This window comes from Syngnathus acus, chromosome 10 (assembly GCF_901709675.1).
Source record: "Syngnathus acus chromosome 10, fSynAcu1.2, whole genome shotgun sequence".
In the NCBI taxonomy this organism is placed as follows: Eukaryota; Metazoa; Chordata; class Actinopteri; order Syngnathiformes; family Syngnathidae; genus Syngnathus; species Syngnathus acus.
Window position 1 is genome coordinate 13,883,359 of NC_051095.1, and position 26,533 is coordinate 13,909,891.

General features: G+C 42.4%; 2 protein-coding genes across 9 annotated transcripts in view; both read left to right on the forward strand.

Annotated features, from left to right (window-relative positions):
* Window positions 1–9,453, forward strand: part of enox2 (ecto-NOX disulfide-thiol exchanger 2) — a 146,305-nt gene extending 136,852 nt beyond the window's left edge. For 6 of the 8 annotated variants that reach the window (XM_037263002.1, XM_037263003.1, XM_037263005.1 and 3 more), the window contains 5 exons: window positions 635–766; window positions 4,982–5,083; window positions 6,011–6,107; window positions 7,264–7,349; window positions 8,876–9,453. In XM_037263002.1, coding sequence (XP_037118897.1) covers window positions 635–766; window positions 4,982–5,083; window positions 6,011–6,107; window positions 7,264–7,349; window positions 8,876–9,007 — 549 coding nt within the window. In that variant the 3' untranslated portion in view covers window positions 9,008–9,453. The remainder of the gene's footprint in view (window positions 1–634; window positions 767–4,981; window positions 5,084–6,010; window positions 6,108–7,263; window positions 7,350–8,875) is intronic. The other 2 variants (XM_037263004.1, XM_037263008.1) reach the window with 2 other exon arrangements.
* Window positions 9,454–14,195: 4,742 nt separating this feature from the next.
* The window catches only part of wu:fb13g09 (multidrug resistance-associated protein 5), a 30,277-nt gene continuing 17,939 nt past the window's right edge, over window positions 14,196–26,533 (forward strand). Inside the window, exons 1-7 of the mRNA XM_037261902.1 lie at window positions 14,196–14,530; window positions 17,616–17,796; window positions 19,160–19,315; window positions 23,268–23,415; window positions 24,041–24,274; window positions 25,099–25,272; window positions 25,560–25,707. Coding sequence (XP_037117797.1) covers window positions 17,624–17,796; window positions 19,160–19,315; window positions 23,268–23,415; window positions 24,041–24,274; window positions 25,099–25,272; window positions 25,560–25,707 — 1,033 coding nt within the window. The 5' untranslated portion in view covers window positions 14,196–14,530; window positions 17,616–17,623. The remainder of the gene's footprint in view (window positions 14,531–17,615; window positions 17,797–19,159; window positions 19,316–23,267; window positions 23,416–24,040; window positions 24,275–25,098; window positions 25,273–25,559; window positions 25,708–26,533) is intronic.

Below are 26,533 nucleotides of genomic sequence, written 5' to 3' on the forward strand. Positions count from 1 at the left end.
CACCCTGTGTATTGAGATACAATTCGATATTTTGAATTGTTTGTCTGCCACTAATATTCTAAAGCCCTATCCTTAATTTTGAGTCTGTCATCTTTCGTCTCCCATCATGTCTCCTCTCTCACTGTCTGTCTCTCGCTGTCTCTCTCTCTCTCTCTCTCTCTCTCTCGCTCGCTCTTTCTCTCCAATCATGTCCTGCTGTTCATGTCCGCATGCAGAGTAATTACCTTTTATATTGAGCAGGTGAATGGATTGAATGAATTGGAAGATTGTGAATTGGTCTCCCGGGGCGTCCACGCGTCACCCATCAGCATCTCACTCACTTTCCTTCTGCTGAAATAGCGAGAGTGCAAAAGCACTTGCCAAGACCCCCGCCACAATTCTCATGTCTTGAAAAACATCTCCTCACCACGGGAGGCCCTACCTTTTTCCTATGATCAGAATATTTCTCAACAGTGGAAGAGAAATGATCTCCTTTCTTTATGTTTGCAGTTTGCCATGTTGCTCAATTAAGTCAGACCCCTGTTTCTTTTCCGTCGTCACATTTTGCCTCACTTTAGTTTCAAAACTTAAATATTGTTCAAGCAATAGTCATCCCACAATAAGTGTTATTCTTGTATTCTTGTTCTTGTCACAGCAACTCCTGAAAATGCGTGAGGAGCTGAAGCAGCGGGAGTGTGAGCTGGAGAAGAGTCTGGAGGACAAACAGCAGCTCAAGCATCAAGTCCACACCCTGAAGGAAGGACTGCAAACCTTGCAGAAGACACAGGTAACACACACACACACACACAGACACGCAAAGACACACACACAGGCCACTTTCAAAATAATACACAATTTCCCTTTGACGGCAGTTCTAATCACAATTAGTCATCATAAATACTTTAGGAATTGTACAGGCAAAAAGTAACCTTTTGACATGATTAACAAATACAAGTAAAAGTTAAAAGATAAATTTTCATGATTTTGATGATTGTGACGGCCACCATACGCACGCCCCAGGGCTCCCCTCACCTCTGTATACTATTTGTTTACTGATGTTATAAGTTCCGTTTAAGGCATATTTTCCTCAAAAATCTCAAATGTGTAATCAAAGGGGGAGTGTGAGCTCTTTTGGCATCGCAAGAAGCTAGCTGGCTCATTTGACTAACCTCATACAGGCGCCATCAGACATACCCAAAGATGTCTTTTTCTTTTGGCTTCATTTCCAGTGCCGCACGACTGAAGCGAGCACAGCGAGGGTGCCGATTTGCCGCTTGAGTCTTCTAATGTTCTTGTTCCACTCCCAACGAGCTCCACTTTGTGCTTTTTTTCTTTTTTTAAAGACGTTTGCAAATGGACGTTTATTTTCCTGCACTTTGCTACCAAATGAGCCGGTTCATTTGCCCACGCCGCATCTTCTCACATGTAGCTTACATAACCTCGCGAAATCACTTGTGGCCTTATTTAAGTGAGTGGGTTATTTGTCTTTGTTTGTTTTTTTGGTTGGTTGGCCTGTCTGTCTGTCGGTCAGGCGGGCGGTCTGTTGGATTCTTTTGAAGGTTAGAGTTTCTATTGTTTCAGAGGATGTTCTATTTCATGCTAGAATTTATGAGGCCCCCCATAAAAATACTAATTCCATATATATGTCAAGGATAATTATGTTTGTTTTTCTACAAATTTCAAATGAATGATATTACAATTTCATTTTATTGCCAGCTAAGAGTGTAATTGCCCAAGTCGTTTTTTAAGATTGGGAAATTACCGTATTTTCCGCCCTAAAAGGCGCACCGGGTTATAAGGCGCACCTTCAATGAACGGCCCATTTTAAAACTTTGTCCATATATAAGGCGCACCGGATTATAAGGCGCATAAAATAGAAGCTATACTGCAACAAAGTGAGGTTGACTAGGGTTGCGGTATGCATCCACTAGCCAATAACCAACGAGCCCTCTGTAAACAATCGCGTTTCTCAAACTATCTCCTATAAAATGATCAGAACTGACTAAAGTTCAATCTAACGCATTGGTACTACTTACCTATGTTTCCCTTCCATATCGATCCGTAGATTTACTCGAAACATTAACAGAGCAGCCTATTTTGACATGAAATAGCCTGGTACATATAGCAGCTATCGTCATAGCATTAGCCATCCGCATAGTCCCACGAGCGTCAGCTCGCAATCTCCCATGAGCCTCAGCAAAGTGTAAACAATCGCGTTTCTCAAACGATCTCCTATAAAATGATCGGAACTGACTAAAGTTCGATCTAACGCATTGGTACTACTTACCTATGTTTCCCTTCCATATCGATCCGTAGATTAACTCGAAACATTAACAGAGCAGCCTATTTTCACATGAAATAGCCTGGTACGTATAGCAGCTATCGTCATAGCATTAGCCATCCGCATAGTCCCACGAGCGTCAGCTCGCAATCTCCCATGAGCCTCAGCAAAGTGTAAACAATCGCGTTTCTCAAACGATCTCCTATAAAATGATCGGAACTGACTAAAGTTCGATCTAACGCATTGGTACTACTTACCTATGTTTCCCTTCCATATCGATCCGTAGATTAACTCGAAACATTAACAGAGCAGCCTATTTTCACATGAAATAGCCTGGTACGTATAGCAGCTATCGTCATAGCATTAGCCATCCGCATAGTCCCACGAGCCTCAGCTCGCAATCTCCCATGAGCCTCAGCAAAGTGTAAACAATCGCGTTTCTCAAACGATCTCCTATAAAATGATCGGAACTGACTAAAGTTCGATCTAACGCATTGGTACTACTTACCTATGTTTCCCTTCCATATCGATCCGTAGATTTACTCGAAACATTAACAGAGCAGCCTATTTTGACATGAAATAGCCTCGCGGGTACAACAGCTATTCGGTGACGCCCCCTGACTACAGTTACCGTAATGTTGGGAAGCGATGCGACCTTGTAATTTACTAGTCGTACTAAAACGTACTGAAACATTTTGGCAGAGCACTGTGTACAACCAGTATGGATCAACAAATTCATCAATTGATCCATATATAAGGCGCACTGGCCTATAAGGCGCACTGTCGGCTTTTGAGAAAATTTTAGGTTTTTAGGTGCGCCTTTTAGGGCGGAAAATACGGTAAGTAAAAATAACAAGCAAGAATGAAGTTGTCTCAATTCAACTTTGTAGATAACATAATGATGTGAATAACTGACATAGACATGAAGAAAAAACTCAAATGTTATTAGCAAGTACTTTAGCAGGGTTTACGTGGAAACATTTTTGGCATTCTGATTGAAATCATTCCAAATGAAGATCTGTCCTTTACATACTCCACTCCGTTAATCGTTAATGTTACCGACCAAGACAGATGCGAACGAAGCAGTCCATCGCCGCTCCAGATATGTAAATCAGCCTTAAATTGTAGCAGATCATTAACTATGTCAAAAGACTCCTAATGTTCAGTTTCCTTCTTCATTGTCATCATTATTCATCCATTCATCCCGGGATCACCTTGTTACTCCAGTGTCTGCCCTTGAGACACGTCTCCCATCCAAAGGGCTTGATATTGATCGGCGACGGCCTGCATCGTTGAGAGAGGATGACACTCAATATTTTGTCCATCGACTCGGGTTTCAGGTCTTGCCCTTGCTTATTCTTGTGAGAGCAATGGCCAGCGTTAAAAGCGAGCCGAAGCGTTGTTGTTATTACAGTCCATGTTTGAGTAGGTCTCCTCCTTCTGATCAAGCCCAGGGACAAGCTTGTCAATACTGCATTAACGCCAGTGAAAGTTATAATAAATGCAGTCCCCCGTACCCGCTGAGAAATATGCTAATTAAATTCCAGCGTTGGGGCAAACATGAATCGTGAGAGGCACCCTCATTAATGTGAGACAGAAAAATCCATTCCTGGGTGTGCATTTCCCTTAAGATTAGCCACTCTTGTTGGGTGATTTGTCATGTTGACGAGATCTTTTCCAACCATTGACTGACCGACCCTGACGTTATGGCTATTCCCGTCACTGACCGTGGAGTTGGCATGCATTCATTTTTTTTCCTCAGCACAGTGCTGACTCTCAGCTTCGTCATCTGACCAAATATGTTTGAATTTATAAATATTAATATGCTTCAGTAAATATTAGATACCAACCATCTGCACAGATATTGCACATTTCTTTGACATTGGTCAATCGTTAGTTTCTTAGTAAGTCACAGAATATGTCGCCACCTCGGGCACATCCGAAAATCCACTCTGAACCCGTGCAGTTTGTGTGTGTGTTTGGAGTGGTAAGTGCGCTCCGCTCCCATTAATTTCAGAACGCAGCTTATGTTCAAAACCACTTAGCAACTCGTGCTTGAACTGCACCCATCTGTACTACTTGATGTACTGGCGAAACCATGTACCCAGTTGGAGCGCCTGGTGCTGGCACTACTCTTTTTGGTGCATTCTTTAAACTCCCAAATGGCAAATTCGAGTAACAGTTAGAGTGCCCCCTCGGAGCGTATTTCCGAATGTGCCCTAGTCCGAGACAACAATGCAATTAAGTACTTTTTATTATTATTATTCTTGTTCTACCTAGCTAGTTGGGTAGCAGGATTTCTCAAAAAGAATTGTATTTGCTTGGTGTAATGAATGAGAAGAACTAAATTAGGAAATTGTAGAGACTGTTAATTATTATCATTTTTCAATTCCTCTATTAAATAAATGAATTCCGGTGGCAAAATTTTGTCCGGTGTCTGTGACATCAATTTAGATTTGCGAGGGATTGTGACTCATACAATGATGTGAATGCAGCAGCCCATGCCAGCATTCACCAGGATAATCAACAAAATAACGAGCCATTATTTGTCCAACCAAACATATTAAACTTAAGTAAAAGCAACAAAACCACCAAGGACCTACCTTATCTATAATTACAGCATCTGCGGAAAAGCAGCGTCAACGAAAGAACCGCTCACCCTCCGTAAAACGAGAATGTATTCCTCCACATCATTTTACAACCTTAGAAATACTCTTACAGGAGTGCACATCCAGCGCCTCATGTCTGTTTGTTATTGTGTTGAAGCTGGAACGATCCAAACAAGACGACAGAGGCGGCGACGAGGCTGCGAATCAAACCAGTGTAAGTGGCAGCCATCTTCTCTTGGCTTTCCCTTTGTGACATGACAAATCATTCATATCCGCTCGCATTAGTCACCCAATAAAGTCCCACACGTGCATAATGTGTGTTGGGGATCTTGGGGGGCAAAGGAGGGCTTCAAGACAGAATCACTCGGCAGCGTTGGGAAGCGCACAATATTATGTAGGACGCCAAACACAAACATTATTAATTCCTTGTCTTTTTTCTTTTTTTTTCGCTACCTGTCACAGCTCCAAAACAAACAATTTGATCATTATTCTTCCAAGTATACTTTCTGTTTTTGTGTGTGTGCGTGCATGTGTGTGTGCGCCTGTGTCGCTCCAGGCAAAGTGCTCTCCTCGCCTCATTCCCCCAATTCTTTCCTCCACGTATTCGCATGCTGATTGTCTCTTTGTCATCTGTTTCTATTTCGTTTTACTCCACGGCTGAAGGTTGCCTATTTACCTTCTCAGCTACTGTGATTGGAAATAAGACATAATGTGTATTTATTTCAAAATTCCAAGCCTTTCCCAGGAATCTAAACAATGCCTGTGACATGTTCAGGTGAAATACTCTAAAGCAGGGGGTCACCAACATGGTTGTCATGACAACCAAGGGCGGAGCCAGGGCATTGCGCCTACGCAGGTGGGCTTGTAAACAGCATAGAGTCTGAAAAAAAAAAAAAGCAAACCCACTAAAGGCATCATTTGTATTTTCGCTCATGGAGGCACCACCTGTATTCCTCTTATTAATTAGTGTGCGTATCTGTTCATGTTGCAATGTGGAGGGGGTATTATGTAAATTTTTTCTCCAAAATAACCAGCTCATAAAAACACTACATGGCTATTTAATTTCACACAGTTATAAAGTAAATTTCCAATTTAAAGTGTGTTGTTGGTTTTTTTATATACTATATGTGTGTGCATACAGGAAAGTGCACCGTTATCCTGCAGTCAAGAGAGGGAAGGTCCTACAGAGAGGAGGTCCCCTAGTCCGGTTCATTCAGAGAGAGAAGCCGTGCTTGTCGGTAAGATCCAGAGGGACGTTTCTTTTGCAGTTACACTACTACACCCTTAAAAATGCTGGGTTACAAACAACCTAATTTGAGTTAAAAATTGGACCGAAAATTGACCCACCTTCCTGGGTTGTTTTGCCCAAAAACCTTTGCCCCACTTTTCGTACGAAACAATCCAACAACTGGTTTGTTTTGTTTTTTGTTGGTTTTTTGTTTTGTTTTGTATTTTGCCAAACAACCCAGAAAGTTGGGTCGCATTATTCGTTCATTCATTCAATGGAATTAGCTATAGTCACATTGACCCAACTTTCTGAATCAATCCAATTTTGAACCCATCCATTTTAAGGGTGTAGGTAGGGTTACATAAAAGTTTTTTTCTAATGTCACCACAGAAGGGAAGCAGTGATTGCACACAGGGAAACTTGTGACTAAAACGAAACAAGAAAACATTTATTAGCATGTACCACAAAGAATGAATCAAGTACGTTAACAGGTTTTCCCAAAGAGATTTTCTATTTATTATTTTATTCATTCATTCAATGGACTTAGTTATAGGCATAGACTTTCTTTCAATATTACCCCAAGTGTCATAAAACAAGGTTTTACATCTCAAAAATCTTTTGGGGGAAGTAGAAGTGCCCTTTTTGGATCTTGGAGCAAAATAGCAAAGCAGATTTGCAGCTACAATTCACATATTCCCTCATTTTGTTTTCAATGCGTCACTGAAAGCACAGAGAATGTTGAATGTCAGCATCCACACTTGTTTGGTGGCCACAGCGCATTGTTCGTATTCAGCTATTTGCTACAAGGGACGTAATGTGTTTTCCTAGCCAAAGAGCCTCAAGTGGCGGCGGTGGCCTTGATAGACGCCATCGGGGTAGATCTCTTAACCCGATTAACTCCGCAGGTGGTCGGTATGAGCGGAGTGGGCGTATGATGGCTCCCCAGGGGCCATGTGTGAGCAGAAAGCAGATGGTTTACTTTCACTTGGGGGAGAGGTTGTCTTTGACGAGGCCTTGGCGGCAAAGCCGCCGTTAAACACTCGCACTAATCCAGTTTTCAGCCACAGTGTAAAAAAGTGGAGGAGGTGATGCCACCATTCTCCTACAGTGTAAGTCATGTTTTTATTGTTCATATTAAGATGCAACCTGTTTGTGTCCTACCTCAGGGATCATTTCCACATTCCTGCACGTGCATCCCTTTGGAGCCAGCATTGAGTACATCTGCTCCTACCTGCAGCGACTCGACACCAAGGTTGGCACCACCACATCATATCCAGATGCATGCTAACAATTGCTATGCTAATAAATTGATTATGTTGTCTCTAGGTGAAAATGAAGTCAAATTGACCAACTCACAAAGCCAAAAAGCTTATTGATCGTGTTAAGAAAGCATATACCCAATGCTGTTTCCCTCTTAAGAGAAGTGGTCATTAGGAAATGCCTGATAATTGCACACAGATTGTTTGTGTAATGCAGTTAATGGATGGTTCAGCCCCAGTCACTGTCTGTGAATAGAGGTTGAGAAAGTGCCACATGAAAAGAAACTTCTTCAGACAGTTTGTCTCAGTCTCCCAGACTAAAATGTCATCGGTGAGTGCGCCTTGCACGATCTGGCCAGTCGGCCCATTTCCCCCGATGCCGGAACATATTAAAAGCACGTTTGTCGCTGGATCAGACGCCCGCTAGCCAAACAGCGGCATCAATCCTACGGACGCTCTGAGTTCCTTTCAGTCACGTCACGTCTGCCCCGAGTGCCCCTCTTTTATTTCCGTCTGCCTGCGAGTAGTGTTTAAGACACTTTATTACTCTACTACACAGACTGTCCGTTCTTGCTTTCATTGTTTTATGCCCAAATTCTTTACCCCCCTCAATGCTCTGACAACCATACATGTTGAGGCACTTTGATTCGTAAGTTTGATTCATTCTGGGATCCGCCCAGTACGTAACTTAGTTTACTCGCGTATCAAATCAATATTAGCCACTAAAGTTAACCGAAAGGCACTTACTAATCTGTTGCAGCGCCACAAAAAGGAAAATGTTCACTTTTTATTGCACATTCATTCATTTGTCACGTGCATGCAGTTTTTTTCAATCAGCCTGGAAAATGATAGTGGCAGCATGTTTCTCCATTCCTGTGAATCATCGTGTCACACACATGTCCAAGAAAGAACACAAGTCTTTTCTTCAATTGTGTTTATTTGTTGCTGCGATGATACGTTTGGGCGCCCACGTTTTGCCTGCTCTTCCCACACACACTCCAGTGCACACACTCATTAGGCAGCTGCATGCACATTTGTCAATATGCCTGGCTGGCCTCCACCTACAACAACAACAAGTGGAAGCTGAAGAAGCCAAGTCTGCTCTGCTTATCTGGTGACATCACACGCGGCGCTGTTGTGTCACGACACAGCAAGCAAGCACCCAATATCTAACCAAGCACTGGGTCCAAAAGGGACTGAGCCAATAACCCAGCACATTGGATTACCTGGATAGCACGTCAGATGTGATTAAAAATAATTGGTGGTCACCAGCTTCAGCTCATCAGTCCGCTCAAATCCACTCTTCAACCCAAAGCCCAGAGCTACCCAATCTGTTTTAAGATCATATCTCACTCGGTGGCGAAGGTTTGCGAGTGTCTGGATGTACCCAATGTGCTACGGCAGTGAGTTAGCATAACAACCCAACACTTTTTAGCGTGAATCCCAGATGTAAGCAAGTGGCAAATATTTTGACAGGAGTCCCCACCTCTGATTTTGATTGCCCTCTCTGTTCTTGTAGATCAACCCAACTGAGGTGGAGGCACTCCTTTCCAGGCTGCCCTGCACCTTCAGGCAGGAGCTGACGGGCGTCGGCGCCAGTCTGGAGAAACGTTGGAACTTCTGCGGATTCCAGGGCATCAAGAGTACGTAAGGGCGCGCTCGTGGAGGGAGCGCCCAAACCCTCCACGGCTGTCAAGACGGCATCTCTGCGCTTAAAGGAATGTTTACTTGACACGGCCCAGACTCGCCGGGAGTCGGGCAGAGGAGTCACTGGATTCGGACGAGAGTGCAGCCCATAAGGATTGGGCATCGAAGCTTTCTGAGCCTTTCTGGCAGGTCCGAGCGGGACTACACAGGGCTACTTACCTGCCACGTCATCAGGGTCAAACTCTGCAAACCTCCAAAACCCTGCAGCCTCCATCCCTCCTCATGTTTTGTTTTATTTTATTTTATCCTTCCTGCTTTGTAACATACATTCTGGAAAAAAAAAAATCATATATTTCTTCATTTTCTGTAAAGGCTGTGAAAAGTTGCATAGAATTGTTGTTATATGCTGTACATTGTATTTTTGATTATAAAAAGGGAATTTTCATATGACACTGTTTTGGTGTGTTTTTCAACTTCAACTTCCAGGGTATCAAATTTGACCTTTTTGTCTTTTTGGCGCTGGGGTAATTTTAATAGTAGAGTTCTGCCGTGCATACACTCATACACGCGCCGACAGTTTGTTTTTTTATTATAAAAATGTTGTTTTGGGGTTTTTCCTCATAAATTGAAATATCATTATTTAATATGTAATTATTATTTTAAATGAATACGCTGAAAAAATAACTCTCCACACACTATTTTAATTAAATTAATTATGTCTCAAATCCTTAATGAAATAGCATTTAATTAATTTTTTCTCATTGAATATACTAAAGATTTTACATTAATACTATATTTTTATACTCAAACAGCATATACACCAATAAACTTACAATTATTAGACATTAGGTATTCTGTAGTTGAGTGAATAAATGCCGTTGCTCTCAGCTAATCAGCATTGGATTAGTGTGGTTTCTCACACACACACACACACACACACACACTCTAGTATTCATTAAACAGTTTGGCAAAACTTTTGTGCACTCATCTGCCAGGCCCTGACGAGTGACTCGGTGCCTTGCGTCACGGCCGCCGCCTCCATGACACAAACAAGGATGCTAATGGTGTCTTCTCTTTTGTGTTGACGGCCTACAGGGCAATTTAGGCCTATTTGTAGGGCTGCTGGTGCGCACAAAAGCATTGCGTCGGGCATCGCAAGAGAATGCAGCAAACGGACTAATTAAAATTCGCTGGAACGTCGCTCTCTTCTCCGGCCATTGATGTTTGTTCGTTTAAAGCCATTAAAAACGTGTGAAGCTGCAAACAGTTCGCTCCAATGTCACAACGAAGGGCACCCGCGTGCTGCTTCTCCCATTTCCAAACACCTCCTCTCCATGCTGAGGATGACTGTAATTGGATGCGCGGGATTCCTTTGGGTGGTTTTGTGATGTGGGAGATAGCCTTAATTACCTCCCTGTCTCGTACTGCTTTCTGACGGCGTTCTCATCTACTTCATTATGACCGTCTCCCTTCAGCGAGCACATAATAGGATACCGCCTATGCCTGGTGCCATGACACCTAAAATACCAACAACAATCACCCCACCGTGCAAAGACGCTAATGCAGGCGCCTCGATGAGGCAGGGATCCTGCAAAATTTCCCCAGAATGTAGAGACATGCATCTCTTACCCAGAATCCAACAAAGTTGGCCGCAATTGTGTGAACTTTAACAAGGCGACAGCATTCTGCAACATCTGGTGTGACATATAAAACTGTCTTCAACACAACTGTCAGGTATTAAACTTCACAACCTATCTCGTCCTGAAGTAACAAAGCAACCTCAGACTGTCATGCTGCCATAAACATGTTTGCCAGCAGGCATGATGTTCTTTTCATCATGATTGAATTCCCTTACCCAAGCTCAACGAAAATTGATCCACATGTCTTTTATGCTGCCAATGTGGGGCATTGCTCCAACTGTGTGCTTTCAGACACTCACACAAAATCCCCCAATCAGATAATTTGGTGACGTCAGCACCAAGCCTTGTGTGACGTGCTGCATGAAATATTGTTCTTAATACAACAGGGCGTGTTAAACTTCATTCCCCTGTCGTCCAGGTCTTGGAGGAGCAAAGCACCGTCAGACCATTACGCTTCCACAGGCCTGTTTAACTCATGCCAGCACTTATTCTGGTGCGATGCACTCAATAAAATCATGTCTCAACATTAGAGTGGGAGAAGTGAGTGTCAGGTGTTAAACGTCACACCCCGTTTCAGCTTTCACACAAGAAGTGTCTCATCTATAAGTGGGAAAATGCCACTTTTAAACCGTGGAAGGTACTGCAAAGATACTGGAAAATACTGTCTACTGGGTCAAGAATGACCAACTTTGTCTTTTGTTATACTTAACAATGCCACGAAACAAAGCCAAAAAATGCCAGCTTGGAAAGATAGAGTAAAAAGGTCCTCCAGAGATTCTACAAAATATATGCTTTATCTGCTTTGAAGCTGTAAGTGTAAAGGCAAACTTAAAATGATTGTGCCTTACCATGGAACATATGCGACTAGTATGTGCTAGTAGTGCTAGACTGAAGTGTCCAGAGCTAAGCTGCACCAACAAGCCAAGCTAAGCATGTGTGTTTTTATATTTGTCTATTACTGTGCACTCAGTCTTCTGAAAAGTCCAAATGATAGCTTGGTGCGTCGACAGCGCCTCCTATTGAGTATTACTTGTACTACGGTGAGCGTTTCCTCACATCCTGCGCAAAAGTTACCCAGGGTTGTTGCACGCGGACTACACAGCATTTCCACATCTTTATGCAGTCATCCTTTGTGGCAAAGATGTCACAATCAGTCAATGTCTTTTTCTTACACAAGACCAAAAAAGTACTGTGTAGTGGACTTCTTTGTCCATTTGCTGACATGTATATTTTCGTGCTTTGTGGAAAAAAAAACAAAGAATTCATACTAATACAGGTCGTTACATATTACTCTTTATTCTAAGAGGCGATGTTGACAAGGTTTACACATTTGCTTTTTTAATAGATCCAGTCGGTTAGGTTTAGTGCATTTTATTTTCACTTTACTGGGAATACTTGGCTTAAATTTTGCCATGCTAACAGAGACTAAAAATAACAAGCCTGCATGTGATTTTCTGCATCATACACTGTAGTCTGTCATTCAATTTCATGCTCTTGCTTTTAAATGACTACTTTACGCTTTTTTGATAATAATTTTAGAATAACATTAGAATACGTACATTCAAATTCGGATGGTACACAGGCGGAAACAAATACTATTGACAGAAAAAAATTGTGTTGTTGCTATGGTGACACACCCAGGCAGTCAGATCAGGTGATAGACATAGCCATTGCATCATATTCCACTCATTTGCCTTAAAAGACTGGTCGCTTTCTCAATTTGCGTTGGGTCATTGTCCACCTGCACTGTGAAGTGCCTGTGAAGCGAATTCTGAAGAGTTTGGCCGAGTGAGCAAAACATATTGTTCGAAACACTTCAGAAGTCATCCTACTGCTTTTGTCAGCAGTCATATCATCAATAAATTGGTTTGAAAATGTATATCTTTGAATTACTTGTAAATATCAGACTGGATTTTTTGTAAGATTGGCAATATTTCTCTTAATAAAATTGTGAATCGTGGGCTATTTTCTAAACAGGCTATATATGTTAATCTTGTAAATACATTTACAGAGAAAATAATACAAAGTTGCTCTCCCATTGAATTGGGACTTTTTTTTCAGTGGTGTAAAGTCAAACCAGCATTTTATTATATTATTATTTTATTTATTATTTTTTTTCACTCGTTGCACTTATTTGTATTATGTGCAAAGTGTGTTTTTATTGTACTCATGGTGATTGTTATTTGATTTGTGCTATGAGAGAAAATGCTCAAAACAAGTTTCATAACTGTAAAAACTGCTTTAATGCTTACACTACAAATGTTAGAGTTGCACATAATGGTATCATGTGGGGTTCGCTTCTGCCCTTTCATTTTTATAACATTGCATGCAAGCTGAATTCTCGCCGTATTAGTGAGTTCACAAAACCTTGGAAATCGATCTTGTCCCGAGCCTGCTGATTTTCTCTGAGCTGATCCACTGGTGGTACAAAAACAAGAAATGCTGAGGTAGGGGAAAATGAACAAACCAAACATGGTGACATTGGTGGACAAATTCATATTACGCCTCACAGTGCAGAGGTGGTGGGTTTGATTCCGGCTCCGGCCTTCCTGTGTGGTTTGCACGTTCTCCCCGTGCTTGCGTGGGTTTTCTCCGGGTACTCCGGTTTCAAATTCCAAATCCATGCATGGTAGCCATTGGTAGGCCGACTGAACACTCCAAATTTCCCGTAGGTGTGAGTGTGAATGGTTGCGTTAGCCTATGTGTGCCCTGCGGCTGGGAGAGGCTCCAGCACACCGGCAACCCTCCGTGAGGGCAAGCAGTTAAGAAAATGGATGGATGGATGGATGGATGGATGGATGGATGGATGGATGGATGGATGGATGGATGGATGGATGGATGGATGGATGGATGGATGGATGGATGGATGGATGCAGAGGCGTAGCCAAGCCGGGGCGAGCCGGGGCGAGCCGGGGCGGCGCCCCGGTTAGGACTCCCTGCGCCCCGGTTGAAAAAAATCAAGCTTTTTCGATTCTTCATTTTCATGCCGTTTTTTTCTTTCGGTCTTGCGCGAATGTGCTTGCGCTATTCTATGTGCGCGATGTTATCCATTCACCGTTTGCCTCCCGGTCCCGGATGTTGTTTTAGCGATCAGCGAACGGCGTGGGTGATGTTCGATTTTTTTTCCTGTGGGCGTGCGCCCCTACTGGAAAAATTCCTGGCTACGCCTCTGGATGGATGGATGGATGGATGGATGGATGGATGGATGTTATTGGTAGTGTGTGTGTTTCTAGTGCTCCTTGCATGTTTAGTTTATTGTGGTTACTGCTAAAATTTGAATGTTTGTATGTTTGCAGAGCTCATTCTTCTCTGTCAGTGCACAGTTTCTGCCATTGTGGAGTGTATTTCTTCAACATTTATTCTCTATGGCTGCTTCACAAAAGCACGAGGCGGTAGGAAACAAATCAAATCGCATTTTGACCCGGCGCCCTCCCTTCCCCTCACGCTGGTGATTACGTAGCCCCTTGTCGCGACTCCGCCCTCTTTGTGTCCCGCTTGCACTTCCTCATTCGCGTGACGTTGAAAGCCGTCACCAATTGGCTGACACTCTGTGACGTCGGCGTGATGTCGGGAATTCCTCTCCCAGCGGAGCTCCGATAGTCGGTGAAACGGAGCTTCGGAAGGAAGTGGCACGTACTGTATCCACGTGAGACGGGCGGATAAGTTGATAATGTTTTCCAGGCCGCTCTTCCATCCTCCCGCATCAGACGCCGCAACCTCTTTCTCTGCCTGCACCTTCAGCGAGCCGGAAGATGAGTTTCAGTGTGCTCCCCTCGCGTCTCTGAGCAAAAAGCTAGTAAACTAGCAAACATGGTCATTCTCATTCGCATTGGATGTGCGTAAACACAACATCTGAGAATTGTGACCCCAGCCAGCCCAACATTCACGTAAGTCTGTTGATATTTTCACTTTGTTTTCGTGACTAATTGTGACAAAACAGTCTTAGAATACAAGCTCCTTCATTGTGGGACAAGGTCAATGTGAGACTCCTGTTGTAAACTAACAAATTGGACATTTATTTCTACCAAAAATGACACAAACTGCTCAGTTTGTTAAAAACACAAAATTACTGATTACAAAATCATGCTGGTAAAGTTTTGTGTCAGTAACCTTTTTCTTACCCGATGATGCATTTTCCTTCCCAAATGCATCATAGGTGCACTGCATTTTCTCTTGACTTAGGGCAAGATTCTTATTAGTTAATTCCAGAGTGCATTATGAGCAAGAAACAGACATTCACACTCACATTACACCAATGGACAATTTGTAAAGTTTTTAAACCTTTATTGAGCCATGGCACATATTTTACATTAGAAAAATGTCACTGTATGCCACCAAGCAAAAACAGCATTGGAATCACATTAATTTTTGTGCCTGCAGACAAGTTGGGAATCACTGACTCCTCATTGAAACTAACATGTTGTTGCATTGTGGGAGGAAGTCAGAATGCCCGGGAAAAAATGCATGCAGTACGTTTTGTAAGTTCTGTACTTTGACAGTGTCCAAAACATTTGTTTACAAGGTCCATGTCATTTACTGAGCTGAGCATTTGTTGTTATCTCGGCGCAGCATGAATTTATCTGCGCTTTTCGTCAGGCGAGCGAGGGGCCTTGCTTTTTTTCTTCAGGCTATCTCGACTGCAATGAATGGCCTTTTGAAAATAGACAGGGCGTTTTGAAGATAGACATTGAAAAACTGTTCATATGACTGTGGTCAACATGGAAAATATAAGGTGTTCTTCCCGAAGCTCCAATCGCACTGTTCACACGTGCACTGCAATTGGAAGTTTGTTGTACCGTATTTTCCGCCCTAAAAGGCGCACCTAAAAACCTAAAATTTTCTCAAAAGCCGACAGTGCGCCTTATAGGCCAGTGCGCCTTATATATGGATCAACTGATGAATTTGTTGATCCATACTGGTTGTACACAGTGCTCTGCCAAAATGTTTCAGTACGTTTTAGTACGACTAGTAAATTACAAGGTCGCATCGCTTCCCAGCATTACGGCAACTGTAGTCAGGGGGCGTCACCGAATAGCTGTTGTACCCGCGAGGCTATTTCATGTCAAAATAGGCTGCTCTGTTAATGTTTCGAGTAAATCTACGGATCGATATGGAAGGGAAACATAGGTAAGTAGTACCAATGCGTTAGATCGAACTTTAGTCAGTTCCGATCATTTTATAGGAGATCGTTTGAGAAACGCGATTGTTTACACTTTGCTGAGGCTCATGGGAGATTGCGAGCTGAGGCTCGTGAGACTTTGCGGATGGCTAATGCTATTGCGATAGCTGCTATACGTACCAGGCTATTTCATGTCAAAATAGGCTGCTCTGTTAATGTTTCGAGTAAATCTACGGATCGATATGGAAGGGAAACATAGGTAAGTAGTACCAATGCGTTAGATCGAACTTTAGTCAGTTCTGATCATTTTATAGGAGATCGTTTGAGAAACGCGATTGTTTACAGAGGGCTCGTTGGTTATTGGCTAGTGGATGCATACCGCAACCCTAGTCAACCTCAGTTTGATGCAGTATAGCTTCTATTTTATGCGCCTTATAATCCGGTGCGCCTTATATATGGACAAAGTTTTAAAATGGGCCGTTCATTGAAGGTGCGCCTTATAACCCGGTGCGCCTTTTAGGGCGGAAAATACGGTATGTAAAAAAAAAAAAAAACCTTTGTATTGAGTATTATGGTCTAAAATCTTTTTCTCACAAAAATCTAACTTCTGATTTTATTTTTCCTCTTCACTTGTCAAAACAATTAACAATAAGGACAATATTAAAATTGAGGCTTGCCTCTGTTTTTTTTTTTTTTTTTTTTTTTTATGCCCCTTCTGGGATTTGCTTTATTCCTCCCGACACCAAATGATGTAAGCACAATCTTTAGCCATTAAACATTTAACATTTTCAAGAATCTATTTTATCATACTGAATCCTTGGCGAGGCAAAGCGACCAGGGCATTGCAGCTTGGAAGCAGTTCCTTGGGTCAAAAGTTTCCAACATGTTGATAAAGCGCCACTTTTGCAACATGGAAATGGAAACTATGTCTTCGCGTGATTGATACCACGATTGCCTTCCAACAGGATCCTTTCTGGTAAAACAAAAAACAATGTGAAAATTATTCAGTTAATGTTGTCTTTTTCTTAGTGAGAAGTGAACTTGCAAGTCTCTTTTTGTAAAATAGTATAGACAAGGGGGGTTAAAATTTGACAACGCAGTTTTTAAAAATACGCTAATTCTCTCTGTTCACTCCCATGTTGTTAGTGTAAGCAATGCATGTCAGCAAGGAACCAGTTTGAACTATAGGTATCATTAAAAAAAAAATACAAAATTATTGTACTTTACAAATGAGTTGAAATCAATCAACCAATAGCTCAGCAATAAAATCGATCAATGTACTTGAAACAAACAACAAACTTAAAATAACCCGCCACCCTCATTTGAGGAAAAGATTCCCCAGCCGTTACACAAGAAGCTCAGATGTCCACCCAAGAGCTGAAGACGGCTTTAAATAGATAAGCGCTTAAGTTGCGCGCCAATGAGCCATCGTGACCCTTGACCAAGGTGATTCCTCAAAGTCTCGATCCTGACTCAGCACAACACGTCTCGAGGCTCAAAGGAAAAGCAGAACCCGTGAAATTCTCTTCTATTTCTAAAATGTGAACGTGAGCAAAAAATGTCTGCGAACTGAAGTAAAGTCCTGGTTTATTCCGCACTGCTCAGTGCTTTCGGTAGTGTTCGCAATAATTAGCTCTTTAGACTACGAGAAAATCTGCCTCAGCGGTTTTGATTTTCGGATAATTATTTGCATGATTATGCAAGCCCGAATGCCAGAAAGTCACATGAATACTGGCAATCACAACATGCTAATTTATGTTTAAACAAAATGAACAGCAAATTGCCCAAAAAGAGTAACATGCAGAAACTTAGAAATTGTCTTCATCATGTTGCTGTCCTTCCCATTTCCATAGGGTCCGCCATGTTTCCCGACGCCTTAGAAGCAGCTGGGCGGATGGACGGCCTGTCCATGGCCTCCCTCCAGCCCGAGGAAGAGGAGGAGGAAGCAGAGGTGGTTGTGGAGAGAGGGCCGAAAAAACGCGGCCGCTACCGGAAAAGCATACAGCTACTGAAACCCTTCAGGATAACACAAAAGTAAAAGATGGCATTTTATTGTATTAGTCTCTAAGTACTCGTCATGGTGTGGAAACAAGGGGAACCTAAAAGCATTAAAAAAAACGACATTAAGGTTAATGAAAATGCACCTCTAGTGTAGATCTTTCTTCTTGCGTTCTTATCGCTCTTATGAACATATTTGGGGAAAGTGTAAGAATGAATCCACAAAAGCATAAAACACCGTGTTGATCTTGTGATAGTCACTAAACTAAGGGATTGTGAGGTGCGATGACATCTCGGGCGATATGGTCTTACGAGATGTCACGCACGATAGCAGCCCATCTGGAAAATATTCCACACAAAAAAAAAGCTGAAGACATTCGCTGATAACCGACACCTCACTCGCATTTACCATTGTAAAACCTTTTTGTTCAAACATGGGCAAATATTAGGTTATATGAACAGTCATATCAATGTAAAAAGCAGTTATAAACACTATAGGTTAATATACCAAAAATGAACAAAATAACAGAAATGTATTAAAAAAACATTGTCGGTAAAGAGACTTAAAAAAGGACTTTAAAAACCGATATCCCAAAAATTAACAAAATAACAGAAACATTCAAAATAACATTGTTGGTAAAGAGTTTTAAAGGGCTTTTAAAAACTAAAATAACCAAATTACTCAAACTATTCAAAACTAAACTACAATGAAGCATTTTTGAAAGAATCAACAAAGAAACCCCCAACAAAAGCAAGACCATTATAATCCTGATTTGACACTAAAATAATGTAAAACTACTCACTGTTGGAAGATTACTAAAATTACTGATACCCTGTGTAGCGTCACAAGAAGCCAAAGAAAAAGCAAAACACACTTGTGGAGCTAATCTTCTCGAACCGTAAAATGAGCTGATGTCACACTTTTGACTTTGGATGTTCCTGCTGGCTAAATGCAAACAAAAAGATAGTGCTGAATATGTTACAGTAGTGCTACAGGGTGCAAGTTAATGGCACAAATACAGACAGATTATCTTTTAAGCACACATAAACTAGAAACGTGCTTGCTTGCCTTCTGGCCGTTAGCATAGCGCAGGAAGCGGCGATAACAAATGGAATCTTATCCCCGAGTAGCATACAGCTGTGCGCGTTTGAGTGCTGTATGCTAAGTGATAAACAAGCCGTGAGCAGCTCTTTGGTGAAGAGTTAAGAAATTATTGCTCAAACATTGCGGGCAAGATTCACCTTGCCTCTACTCAATTGCGTTCTTCAAACGCCAAGATAGGTCAAGCCCCCGACTACCACCCCACCCCAAGCCCGTTTTCCAACATAACGCTTTTGTGTGTTCCACGCAACCTTGTGGTCGTCTTAGCCACCACACGCCATTGGTTCTGTCTTTCAGACACCAGCACCCGGTGGACAACGCCGGGTTCTTCTCTTTCATGACGCTGCACTGGCTCTCGCCGCTGGTCGTGAGAGCCTACAAGACGTCCAGCTTGTCCATAAATGACGTGTGGGGGCTGTCCTGCCATGAAGCCTCTGAAATCAACTGCCAAAGGTGAGCTCAGTGCGTGGCCCAATGTGAAATGCTGACACAAGAGTGTGATGGTGGAAAGGATCCACAGGTAAACTCAGACGACTCGCAGAAGAAAAGTCACACAATTATATGCGCCAACAATTATATAATGATTGATATTCTGACGCACCAAGGCGAAGTTGTGCTTATCATGTTTGCCTCACAGTTGGGAGGTTCTGGGTTTGAACCCCGCCTCAGGCCATCCTGTGTGGAGTTTGCATGCTGTCCCTCGAATTATAAAATCCATCCTGAAAGTAACAACGGTATTGACATACTATGTTTGCCAGCCTGTAGATGGCAAGCCACACAGAGTTTGTTCAAGAATCGACTCATGTCATTCAGATACAAAAGAAGTAAAATAGTATTTTGCCACGCAATGGAGCCACTTCCCAACCCCCAGTAAAGTTGCTGAGTAGTTATTGTGTAGTCATTCGTACAAACAAAGGGCTTCTCTAACAAGATTGCATTCCGTGGCAGAGCTGATTGGGATCAACATTAAGCAAAGCTGCTTTAAGAGAGCACCAGAATAAAATCCGGAATGGCATAACGAGTTGCCATTTACGAGTAGAATTCAATTCTAAATTGTTATGGGAAGACTAAGGCGGAAATTATTTAGTTTCCATTCCCAGTGTATCAGTGCTGCGATGAAGAGGCCATCCACACCAGGCCTCTTGTCTCTCACACTCATATCTCAGCTGGATTATTTTTTATTTTATTTCCCCTCATCTTTCAACAAATATTGGAGCAAGCGCTCTTGTGCTCTCTCAGCCGTACCTGTGAGTGAGATGAAGGCGACGTTAGTGCTGGTCAAACATTGACACTAGTGTGAGTGAGAGTGAGAGAGAGAGAGAGACAGAGAGAGAGACAGAGAGAGAGACAGAGAGGGTGCAAAGCCAGCTTGAGGGAATTTGCTGTGGAAAGATTCACACTCTTGTCCATGCCTGTTTGTACTCTGCGTGCTTCGTTTGACACCGCGACTTTTAATCGATGGACATCCAGTTACGTATATCTCTGGCACGGGTTGTTCTCGGCATGGCGGGCAGCCTAAGAATAACAACGATTACAGATTAGCGATAGAGTTACCGGCAGACTTGGGTGGCTTATAACTGACTGGCCTGCTGAAAGACTGTAAAATTAAATATGTTCTCTTGGCAGAATCACTGGAGAACTTTCTTGCCTTTTCAAAAACGTTTGCCACAGACGGAGTGGGCGTGCTCGGTGTCAGTTTCCTTTTCTGTGTCACCTTCTTCTCATATTCAGAATGGCGGTCGGGATGTTTGGATTTCAGGTAATGAATTAAACCCGACGTGGAGAAACTTTTTGCAGATGCACCCCTCTTGAAATTTCAGCATTGCATGTTTTGCAAATCGCTATCCGTGGGTCTTTCTCTGAGATAGTGAAATCAGTCCACACCGCAGACATGCTGGCTCTTATCCCGTTTTCCCGCGTGCTGGCTGCGCTGTTTGCTCACGTCATCACAAGTTTCGGCCGTGTTGTTTCGGTGATTTAGGTCTTTCGGCCAAAAACCGAAAATGCACTTTTGGGTCATTTTCGGCCGAAAATTTTCGGTGGCCGAATTTTCGGTGCATCCCTAGGTTAAATACATTCCTGTGGTTGCCCCACAATTTTTTTCATTTTCTGGCAAACTTCAAGATGTCTGTTTCTAGTGTACCACGCTTCTCGCCCCAAGTCAGCTGGAACAGGCTCCAGCTCATCCGACTTGTTACAGCCGGTTCTTGCCGTTTCCTTTAATTTTGTTTTGAATTCCAGTTTCACTTGACACTAATTATAATGCACTCATAGTATTTTCTTATTTCTATAAAGTAATTTACACCATCTGCAGAAAATGGTCATCATTTTTAACATGCAACCATTTTATTTTATGCCATATTGTAAATATAAATGTAGTCATCCAAAACAAAGCATTATTATCTCTGTAAGGGCAGAATTTTCAATGTCGCGTACTTAATGTGGTGTGCGGTGAGTTTAACACCTAACCAGCACTGAGCTCACATTGTCAGGGTTGGCCGATGATGGTATGCCGGAGCGCTGCAGCAAGCAGGGATTTAGTGTGTGTTGCCATAGTAGGAACAGTTACGCAACTCAGATGCACAGCAGAGACGATGGCGAGATGGTGGAGAAGGGAAAAAACTCACCCTGGGAGAGTTGACACTTGCCGGTGCCCAGTGAGGTGCGAATCTTCAATGCCATGTCTGAGCCAAAGCGCCTCTCAAAACAGCAGCTTGGCTGTCGACTGCTGGGAACGTTTCTTTCCAATCATCCCTGAGTGGATCCCAGTATGTGCCGTTCAGAGTATTGTAATCAGGAGTATTAACAATTTACATCAAAGGGCAATAATAGTAGTATAGATAGCCAACCACAGTTGTGAACAAATTAGATGCCACCGCTCGTTCATTTTGAGGTCACAATGCCTTTATCAGTATTAACTATTCTGCACAATGTTTTAAAGGTGAAGTCATCCCCAAACTTGTCTTTACAATTATGTTCTATGCAGCCCCACTAGTCTAAACAGGGCAATGACGGCATTCCAATTAATATTGCGTTTGGGGGCAGCCATTTTGCCATTTGCAGTCAACTGAAAATGACATCACAGTTGCTCAGGGCTCAGGTCACGACCAATCTCGGCTCAGCTTGCAAACACCACATAACCAAACTCAGAAAACAGACTAACGACAAAAATCAGACAACATGTGACGCGTGATTGATCGGTAACTGAGCAACTGTGATGTCCTTTTCAGTTGACAGCAAGTGGCAAAATGTCCGCTAATGAGATGGATAAAAACGGGTGGATTTTGCTGTGGTGGCCTCACAAAAAAGGAGAAACAACACACATCTCGGGTATCGCTGAACTGAAGTCTCTTGACATAAGGCTTCCTATCCTGCTAATCTGCTGCGAAGAGTAGTAGCCACTAATCCGTTGAAGAAAGTCATTTCTTCAGTGTGGCGCTTACAAATATGGATGTAGTTTCAAACTTGTAAAGCTGCATTTTACTCCAGGAAGTGGTTTCTTATTCTTTATCATTTTTTAATTCAAATTGCATTCCTCAGGCTAAAATCAATACATTGGGTGCCATGCGGCTACTGACACCGCTAGTGTTTTTTGACATCAAGTAGTAATTATCAGGCTACAGAAGAGTCATCTTGGTTTAATGTTCTCTGCTTTTGATTGGTTTTTAATAAAGTCGTTAGGGCGTAAATTACTCTCTGCGGCGGCCTGGCAGTTGCTGCTTGAGAAGAGTCATTAGTAACCTGGCCAACATGATATTCCACACATTTTTACAGAGCATTATACGGCAATACGAGTGCATTAGACACGTCTTTAATACGTTCTTTCAAAATCTTAATTACATGCTACATCATTCATGCAAGTCTGATTATTACGTGTGTATTAACCTGATGTTAATTGCAGTCTAATTGCTGGTATTTTTCTTGTGTGATTGCCATTAAAGTTAACCCAGGTTTGCTCCCTACTGTGCTCGCTGGCAAGAAAGTTCACATTTCTTTAAGCAAAACATAACTTAATTTCTGGAAACTAAAAGGGATAAGATTAAAACAGGAGAAGGCAAACTAAGAACCACGGTGAAAACATTTAATCCGGACCAATTGCCAATCGGTATGCTAGAAAAAAAACATTGACATAAAAATTGGCCAGCTTTTGATTTTCAGCCTGTTCCACATGTGTCACCACTCAGTATATGACAGTTATTGTCTTTGTATTGTAGAATATATTACTGATGGTGACTGGATAAAAATATACTGCTACTAAGTAAAGCTGCTTGAACATCGGAGCCACCAATTTCCATGATACATATTGGAAAACTGTTTCTGCTGTAAGAGCATGGAGTGGCTGTGCCATTGATCATTGATGGTAAAAATAACTACTAACTGTGTGTGATTATTCTGTGTGTTCCAGGCTTGAATCGCTGTGGCACGACGAGCTAAAAACACGAGGGCGTGAAGGGGCGTCCCTGACGAGAGTCTTTATGAGATTCTGCCAAACCCGAATGCTGGTGGCCATCTTTGCCCTCCTTCTCACAATGGTGGCAGGCTTTGTCGGGCCTGTGAGTACCTCCCGAATCCGCTTCTCCCTTGACACTCTGCTGATCGGGCGAGCCTTCCGGGTTCTTTTTTGGCTCCTCAAGTTGGTCTTTTCTCCCCCTCAACTATTCCATTTTACGGAGCTCTAGATTTTGAAGTGACAACCTCTATTTCCTCAGATCCTCAGCCATGCTTTGCTCATGCCATTATTTTCCCTTCCACATGCATGACAAGGTGTACTTGACCTCCAGCATGTCATTAGGTCACACAAGTAGACAATGAAATAGCCCTGAAGCTAACATAGATATCAGTCTCTACTGTGTTTCAAAAATGCAATAATATAATCTTATTTACGTCACATGTAATTTGTAAACTGTGGTTTTTGGCCCACTCAACTAATAGCCTTGGGTTTTTAGTTTTAAATCAATGACTCATTTGTCTGTTTTTGTACACATGCTGACAAGATTTTTCTGAATGTATTCCCCATTAGTTTATTAGTCATTACATTTTGCTGAGAATAATATCATTTATTAAAACCATTTTCATATCAGGTGATAATGTCTGATAGTGTTCACACATCCTTGACTATGTAACTTCTATTGTATTCTCTGGGACTATTATCTTACCTTCTCCATTCCTGTTTCCCAGGCACTACTGGTTCGAGCCCTACTGGAATATTCCCAGAGCTCCGAACGTTGCGTGAAATACGGCCTCTGCTTGGTTGCCGGGATCTTCGCTATGGAACTGATGCGCTCCTGGTCTCTGGCGCTCATGTGGGCCGTCAACTATCGCACAGCAGCTCGCCTCCGCGGGGCGGCTCTCACGTTCGCCTTCAACAGGATCCTCCGCCTACGCAGCACCAAAGACATTAGTCCCGGGGAGGTAAGGTGGAATCACTGAATTATACCTCTCAGCAGAGCACCACAGGAAAGATGATTGAGGCAGATTTAATTTCTACTCTTATTAAGTTTCATTGCCTGTGAGAACAGAGAGGTGTCTAAACCTTAGAAGAGCCCTCACATAACACTGGCATTTGGGAATATGGAAAAACTTATTTTCGAATATTACGTTGCACTTTGGCAAGAGCTGTACTAGTCTTCTGCACGAATGCAAGGAGGCCCAAATAAATCCCATATTAATCAGGCAATGTTTTCACACAAGTGTGTCTAATGTCAATACATAAAAAAACTTTAGTGTTTTGCTTTTGACAAGAAGCAGATAAGTAAAAGAAACGCAATAATCTCATGGCAGTATAAAATTGTTAAACAGGTACATAGAGGAGGGTGACAGAACTTTTTTTTTTTCTTAGTTTCTTTACTGCAGATGATGTAAAGCTGGCCCTGCAAAGTGGGCATGCACCCCACAGACACATTAGTTTTGCAGCAGTCAAGTGGGTGCTTTTAAAAATAGATTGAAGATGCTTTTAATAATTTATTTTATTTATTTATTTATAATAGTAATAATGCATTCAATGAATTGATTTCTATAATGATCAGGAGTTTTTGAAAAAGAAAGAAATACAATGGCATCCACCACACATCACAGCAGAGCGCAGAATCTAGATGAAATCCACCCAAATCCTGTCACACCACCTGTGCCACAAATTGGACCTGGTTTTAGCTCGTCTAAAGTGTAGTCTGCTTTCTGTCAACAATGACGGTCTTGGGTATTGTTGGTTTTAATGTTCCACTGTGTTCCTTTTCCAGCTAATCAACATCTGCTCCAGTGATGGCCAGCGTCTCTATGAGGCTGTCTCTGTGGGCTGCCTGCTGGCTGGGGGGCCCCTGGTGGGCATCCTTGGTCTGACCTACACCATTTACTTCTTAGGTCCCACCGCTTTAATTGGATCAGCCATTTTCATCATCTTCTATCCCGCTATGGTGGGTTGAAGTTATCATCCCATTTCTAAATAGTTTGCTTTGTAGAAACCATCTCGTTTTATCCTGTGCATCGAACTGTAACAAATATTGCAATCAATCTGTAGCTACTTTCCCAATTGCACTCAGACTCAGCTAACATTGGTATTGATGTAAAAGCCATTCATCCGTCCAGGCCCTGTTGGAGGGCCTGCAATGCAGCCTAATGTGATTGTGTCTGCTTTCATTTCCTCTCCCATTTCTTATTTTTCTTGTCATTGTTGCCCCACGCTCTCTTCCCGTCTGGACAGATGCTCGCGTCAAGGCTGACAGCATATTTCCGCAAAAGGTGTGTGGTGGTAACTGACCAGCGCGTGAGGCTGATGAACGAGATCCTGAGCAGCATGAAGTTCATCAAGATGTATTGTTGGGAAGATGCCTTCGCGCAGAACATTCACAGTGAGTTCCCTGTCATGGTACACCAATGATTTCCAGCTTGTGGCCAGAACGCAAAGTCATGCAGTTGCATGCTAATGAGGCTTGGCGTCAACTCATTTTAGGAGCTGTCCCTGAAGGTCCCGACTAACGTAAATTTACCACTTGGAAAAGAAAGTCATATGCTCTTAAATGGACTGGTAAAATAATCCCAACCATAAATCCATTTTCATTAGCTCGGTTAAGTCATCTCCCTGTGCTGCCCGCTATCCGAAAGGCCAATTTGAATCCCTTGGCCCCAAGGTTAATTTGCAAGGTGTTTTGAGCCTTACGATACAGAGAATGACTGTCGAGGCCGCTCTACTTGCGCATGAATTAGTGACGGCCTTTTCTCACCAGGACCTTTGCTGTAGGTTGTTGATAAGGATCATTCTCCCCATTTAAGTGCTATTCTCAATTAGCCTTTTGGGGCTTGTTTTAGCACTGTCCTGTAATTACTGGTTCGAATTATGATTAATCAGATTTACAAGATACCTTAGTCCACAGGGTTAAAGTGTCATGAAGTCATGAAGATCACCTTGTGTTTGGTGATGCTGGAAAAGCACATTTAAGGAAATAAGCTATTGTGACTTTTGGATATATAGACCGAGCAGAAGCAGGACAGAAATAATTGATTTAGACTTGACAGGATTTTTTTGAGGGACCTTTGAAATGACATGTCTATTTTGGTCTACTCATGTGTCCAGCAGTGTGTCTACAGATACATACCTAAATCTTTATAGATAATAACCACTCTCAAGCCCACTCACTTTCAAACGGAACTTGAAAGACTGCTTGAAAGACAGTTGTG